The sequence below is a fragment of the Enhydra lutris genome, unplaced genomic scaffold (genome assembly GCF_002288905.1).
Source record: "Enhydra lutris kenyoni isolate GAN:26980312 unplaced genomic scaffold, ASM228890v2 scaffoldscaffold33, whole genome shotgun sequence".
NCBI lineage: Eukaryota > Metazoa > Chordata > Mammalia > Carnivora > Mustelidae > Enhydra > Enhydra lutris.
This window is the reverse complement of record NW_019154117.1, coordinates 3,457,535-3,463,534: the sequence shown is the minus strand read 5'-3', so window position 1 is coordinate 3,463,534 and position 6,000 is coordinate 3,457,535. Positions and strand designations below refer to the sequence as shown.

The window sequence follows — 6,000 nt, the reverse complement described above, 5'->3', positions numbered from 1 at the left end:
TGCGGCAAAGCCACCAAAGCAGATGCCACCAAAGCAGCAAGGCTGAACTGGCTGTCCTCGGGGCGGGGGGGGGGGGGGCCGCTGCCCGGCCCCGGGAAAGCCAGACAGGGCGGCTCACGGTTGGAGCTAACTAGAATGGGCGCTGCGAGGGGCCCGTGGTCCTTCCAGGGTGCGCAGCGGCCCCTGACAGGATGGCCAGGGCGGCCGGCGGGTCTGCGTGGAAGCAGGCTCGGCGTGGGATGGGCTGCGTGCCGGTGCCTGTGGCGAAGACTTGGGCCCCACGCCGCTCTCCCGAGGGCCGGGGGCCTGGGCTCCGGCCGGGCCACCCCCATCCGCTGCCCACACCTGGGACCCCAGTCCTGGGACGCCCGGAGTCTGGAGGGGCTGTGTCCCTTGCTAACAGAAGTGCCAGCACTCTGGTAGCCACCCCTGATGACACGCGGCAGTGCACGGACCAGTGCCATCTGCCGCCCCTCCCTCCCAGACGCACCCCCACTTCCGAGATCCCGACCAGCCTGCCCCCTTTCCCTCTGCGGGCTGACCGGCTTCGGGGTCGAGACGCGCCGCCTTTTCCGGATAGTGGGACCCCAGGGACGTGGGCTCCTCGGGGTGACGCGAACCACGGATGGGGTATGAGGACCGATCTCCTCAGCTTGACAGGCTCCAGGGGGCGGGGTCTCTTTGGGGTGACGGGACCCGTGGATGGGGGACAGGTCTTCTCGGGTTGACGGGACCCGGGAACGGGGACTGGTCTCCTCGGGGTGGTGAGACCCGTGGACGGGTCGGGGTCGCCTCGGGGTGACTGGACCCGGGAACCGGGGACGGGGACTCCTAGGGATGACGGGACCCGAGGACGGGACGGGGTCTCCTCGGGGTGACGGGACCCGAGAACAGGGGACGGGGTCTCCCAGGGATGACGGGACCCGGACACGAGGACGGATCTCCTCAGCCTGACCGGCTCCCGGGGACAGGGTCTTCCTGTGGTGACGGGACCCGCGGACGGGGACGGTGTCTTCTCGGGGTGACGGGAACCACGGATGGAGGATGAGGACGGATCTCCTCAGCCTGACAGACTCCAGCGGACGAGAACGGGGTCTCCCTGCGGTGACGCCACCCGCGGAAGAGGACGAGGTCTCCCGGCGGTGACGGGACCCGCGAACCCGACCGGGTCTCTTCGGGGTGATAGGACCCGCGGATGGGGCGGGGTCTCCTCGGGGTGACGGGACCCGCGGACGGGACGGGGTCTCCACAGGTAACGGGACCCGCGGACGGGACCGGGTCTCCTCAGGTGACTGGACCCGCGGACGGGGACGAGGACGGATCTCCTCAGTCTGAGCGCGTCCCGGGGACGGGGTCTCCCCGCGGTGACGGGATCCGCAGCCAGCACCGCGAGCCCCCCACCCTCACTACCCGGCGCCCCCTCCCTCGGGCCGGCCGCGCTGCCTCTACCGGCCGGTGGGCTTCTCTGCCGGGGCCGGGATCCCGGCTGGGTGCGGGCCCGGCAGGCCGCGGCACCGCCTCTTCCGCCCTCCGCCGGCCCGCGTGCGTCAGCCTGCGCCGCCCCGCCCCGCCGCCGCCGCCGCCGCCCGCGCGAGGCCGCCTCAGCCTGGCCCGGGCCTCGAGCGGCGCACGGCGCAGGTCCCTCCCGCCATGGCCCTGGGAGGCGGCAGCACATGGCGGCCGCAGCGGCCATGAGCGCGCCCGCGGCCCGCCCCGGCCCCCCCCTAGAGCCCGCCGCCGCCCCGGCCGCGCCACGGCCGCCGCCCCCGGCCCCGCCGCCCCCGGCCCCGCCGCCCCGCCGCCCCGCGCCCGCCGCCGCCGCCGCCATGGGCGTGCAGGGCTTCCAGGACTACATCGAGAAGCACTGCCCGAGCGCCGTGGTGCCGGTGGAGCTGCAGAAGCTGGCCCGGGGCAGCCTGGTGGGCGGCGGGCGGCAGCGGCCCCCGCACACGCCGCTGCGCCTGCTGGTGGACGCCGACAACTGCCTGCACCGCCTCTACGGCGGCTTCTACACCGACTGGGTGAGCGGCGGCCAGTGGAACCACATGCTCGGCTACCTGGCCGCGCTGGCCAAGGCCTGCTTCGGCGGCAACATCGAGCTCTTCGTCTTCTTCAACGGCGCGCTCGAGAAGGCGCGGCTGCACGAGTGGGTCAAGCGGCAGGGCAACGAGCGCCAAACGGCGCAGCAGATCGTCAGCCATGTCCAGAACAAGGGCACCCCGCCGCCCAAGGTCTGGTTCCTGCCGCCCGTCTGCATGGCGCACTGCATCCGCCTGGCGCTCATCCGCTTCCACGTCAAGGTGCGGTCGGCGGGGGCCGGGGTGGGGGGTAGGGGTGGGCGCGGGCTGGGCCCTGGCCCGTCGGATCCGGGAGCCGGGGGTCAGAGGGCGCGGGGGCCGGGGGCGCCGGGGCGAGGGCCACAAGATGGACGCGCGGCCTGGAGCCCCGGCAGGCCTGGAGCCCCGGGCGCGCACCGGGCTGGCCCGGGGCTTGCAGGGCGCGGCGCCCGCGCCCCGGCATCGCGCGGGTGCCCTCCCCCTCCGAGGCGGGCAGGTCACCGGCCTGAACTTGCACCGGATACTCCCTGCCCCCGTGGCAGTGCTCGCACAGCAACAGGTTTTCCGTGCAAGCGAGTGGGCTGCATAGCGACGGGAAGGGGTCCCGAGCGGGGGTGACGGCAACTGTGCGCTGCTGTCACCACGTCCCAGCCGGGGGACCAGCTGCCCAAGGCCTGCCGAGGTGGCCCGCCTTTTGAGAACACAGGGCTGTGTCCAGGTTCCCTCTAAGATGACAGTGTTTAGAGAAATTGTCCGATTTTTGTGTGAGTTAGAATTTCCAGAATTGCAAGATTTGACATGACGGAATTTTGTTAGTTCTGTGACTTCAAGTCTGTGACTTCAAGTGTCTGCTGTGAAAGGTGTAGCTCAGAGTCAGGGCAGAGGGGAAAGTGAATCTGAGTTTTCGCGATTGATGTCTCTGCACAGGGAGGACGCCGCCGCTTCAGGCTGTGCACCCAGGTAATCAGAGCTTTTGCTGCCGGCCTGTCGGCTGTCCCCTTGGCAGAGGGCTCCTCGCTGAGCTGGGGCCAAGGACAGCTTCAGGACCCAGCAGCCACTGCAGAGATAACATGCAAATCAATGATCCTCGACTTAAGTTTTGATTGCTTCTTTTTTCACTGTTTTTTTTGTTAAACATTTAGGGGGCTGTTTTGGTTTTCTGGCTCTTGCCACTGTGACTTCCAGTTTGTTTGCCCTTCCTTTATTTCTGCTTGAAAGTGCTTGAGCCCAAAGTTTGTGAAATTCACTCTTCCTGCCTGCCTGAGCTGAGATGGTGGTGGGTAAGCCTAATGTGATAGCGGAAGTCCCACCCCAATCCTGTTGTAATTGGTGACAGGCCTTCTAAGTCTGCCGGTCGTGTTGGCTGGGAGAGCGGGGATTGGTCTGTGAGCCTGGCACAGGCACAGCAAGCGTCCCCTGGGAGTTTGTGTGAGAGCCTGGAGCTGCTGGCATTTTCTGCCCTGGAGCCCGGGCTCTCTGGGAAGTAAGGCAGTGTTGGTTCCCAGCGCCCATCCACCTCCAGAATATTTTGAAAAGGTATTCAGGGGTGGACACTAGCACTGACAAGACAGGATGAACTTTCTGGTCAGATGACTTTCAAAGGAACACTAAATATTATGAAGGATTAGACTCAGTGTGTACACAGTCTTTGTATCTTTTGAAAGAACTGCTGAATTCTTTTCTGACTATAAAGAGGTGTCTTTATGTTTATCTCTGCGCCTCTCTGGATGTGTGGCTTACGTACTAGGTGCTCAGGATTTTGACCAACGTGTGAGTGTTTGGATTTAAGATGATTTCTGCCACTTAGGTTTCCAGACACAAGATGATTTTTCGTAGGGCTGTTTTGCTTTAGGTAGGCTTTAACCCCTGGTGTAGAGGCATAGCATAGTGCTAGTTGCACAGATTAATACAGTAATGGCTCAGTTACCTAGTGCTCACTTAACCTGGCATCCTCACCTTTTTGGAAAACATCTAAGAAATTTAGCTACTGGAAGTTTTCTCAGGAGCCAAACGAGAGTTCAGGAAGTTTTGGTACAGTGACCTGAAAAGAAAAAAAACAAAAGCTTTCTTTTTCCTCACTGGAGAATCAAATCCTCTCCTTCTCAGATTTGGTTCTGAGAGGCTCGGTAATGCATTTCTAAACTCAGCGTGAGAAAAGGGTGCAGGGGAAAGTCAGCCAGAGGCAGGAGCGCCATTAATAGCAAGAAGCGACACTTTGTAAGGGAGAAGATAAAAATAAACAAACAAACAAACAAACTGTGAAAACCAGACATAATTCTGGGGCCTATCAGGAAGAATCAGGAAGACAATCCTATGTATTTGAGTAGCCCCTGAGGGTGGCACAGTGTTTATTCTACAAGGATGATTTTGAGTCAGAGATTTATGGTCAGCATTCCCTAAGGGAATGAGGCGGTGTGTACCATTTTAAAAAGATGTTCATTAAAATGGTAAAGTAAATTAAAACCATGATAATATATCACTGTATACCTGTTAGAATGGCTAAAACAAGCACTACCAGCAATGCTAAGTGCTGGCAAGAATGCTGAGCAGCCGGAAGCGGGCCACGTGGCTGGTGGGAATGCAGGCTGGCCCACGGCGTTAAGTATGCATTTACCATGTGCTCTGGCAGTGCTGCTCCTGGGTAATTACCTAATGAAACTTTTGTTCACACAAAGACTGTACTTCAGTGTGCACAGCGGTTGTATTCATAACAGCTAGAACTGGAAACAGCTGAAATATCCTTTAGGAGGTGACTAAACAATCGGGTTTGTCCCTACCCTGTCGTCCTGCCCCGTAGTATCAGGGAGGAAGTACTGGTCCAGGCAACTAGGGGGATGAATCTCTAAGGTTTTATGTTGAGTGAAAGAAGCCAGGCTCAAAGGTGTGATTCTCTTTCTGTGACATTCCCGTGACCAGGTCCGTGGTTGCCAAAGGACAGGGGTCTGGGGAGGGCCTGGGGATGGAGCTTTTTGGGGTGATGGAACTGTTATGTACTCTGATGGCCATGGTGGGAATGCAGTTTTAGAACCTTAGAACTGCACAGCAGAAATAAATAAAAGTTAATTTTACTGTATGATAATCAGTAGGTTTTTTTCCTACAGTATTATATAAAATTGACAAAGGAATTGACAAAATGGACATGAAATGTCACTATATGTTCTGTTGGGTCCATGAGGCATGTGTCTTATAAAAATCTGCCATCTTGTTGACCTTCTCTAGGCTTCTGTAAACTGGCAGAAAGTCTTACTTTCCTGTGAGCTTGGGTTGGAGAAATCTTTTTTGACTTAGAAGAATGTGTCTTTGGTAGAGTGATAATTGTAATTTTTTTGTTACAGTAATAATTATATTTTTTTAACCATTAGAAGTTGGCCCATGAATCGGCTAATTTTGTTCAGGTCACTGAACTGCCTGGCCTGAGCTTGGCCTCTGCCAGTTACTGGGAGTGTTTCCTCTTGTGTGCTTTGAGTCATCACAACCTTTGAAACTTCAGGAAGGGACTGATATTTATTTAAAAATCTTCGTGGCATTAAATCCCTGGAGCTTTCCTAAGTGTTCCTGCCACAAGAGTTGAGTCGGTGTATGGGTTTATAATGAAGATCTTCAGATCTTTTTTTTTTTTTTTTTTAAAGATTTTATTTATTTTTATTTGAGAGGGAGAGTGAGAGAGCACGAGAGGGTTGGTCAGAGGGAGAAGCAGACTCCCCATGGAGCTGGGAGCCTGATGCGGAACTTGATCCCCCAACTCTGGGATCATGACCTGAGCTGAAGGCAGCTGCTTAACCAACTGAGCCACCCAGGTGCCCCAAGACCTTCAGATCTTACCCTGAGTTGGTGCTCTGGCATAGTTGCTTAGTTCTGACATAATAAAGCCATTGTCCTGCTTTATGTCACTGGAAGTCTGTGAGATTTGGCTGTGGCTTTAGATTTTGGGATGATGATGTGT

General features: G+C 58.1%; 1 protein-coding gene across 4 annotated transcripts in view; it reads left to right on the top strand.

Annotated features, from left to right (window-relative positions):
- Positions 1-1,795: 1,795 nt before the first annotated feature.
- The window catches only part of LOC111153494 (constitutive coactivator of PPAR-gamma-like protein 1), a 96,795-nt gene continuing 92,590 nt past the window's right edge, over positions 1,796-6,000 (top strand). For 3 of the 4 annotated variants that reach the window (XM_022512550.1, XM_022512548.1, XM_022512547.1), the window contains exon 1: positions 1,796-2,300. In XM_022512550.1, coding sequence (XP_022368258.1) covers positions 1,827-2,300 — 474 coding nt within the window. In that variant the 5' untranslated portion in view covers positions 1,796-1,826. The remainder of the gene's footprint in view (positions 2,301-6,000) is intronic. The other variant, XM_022512549.1, reaches the window with a different exon arrangement.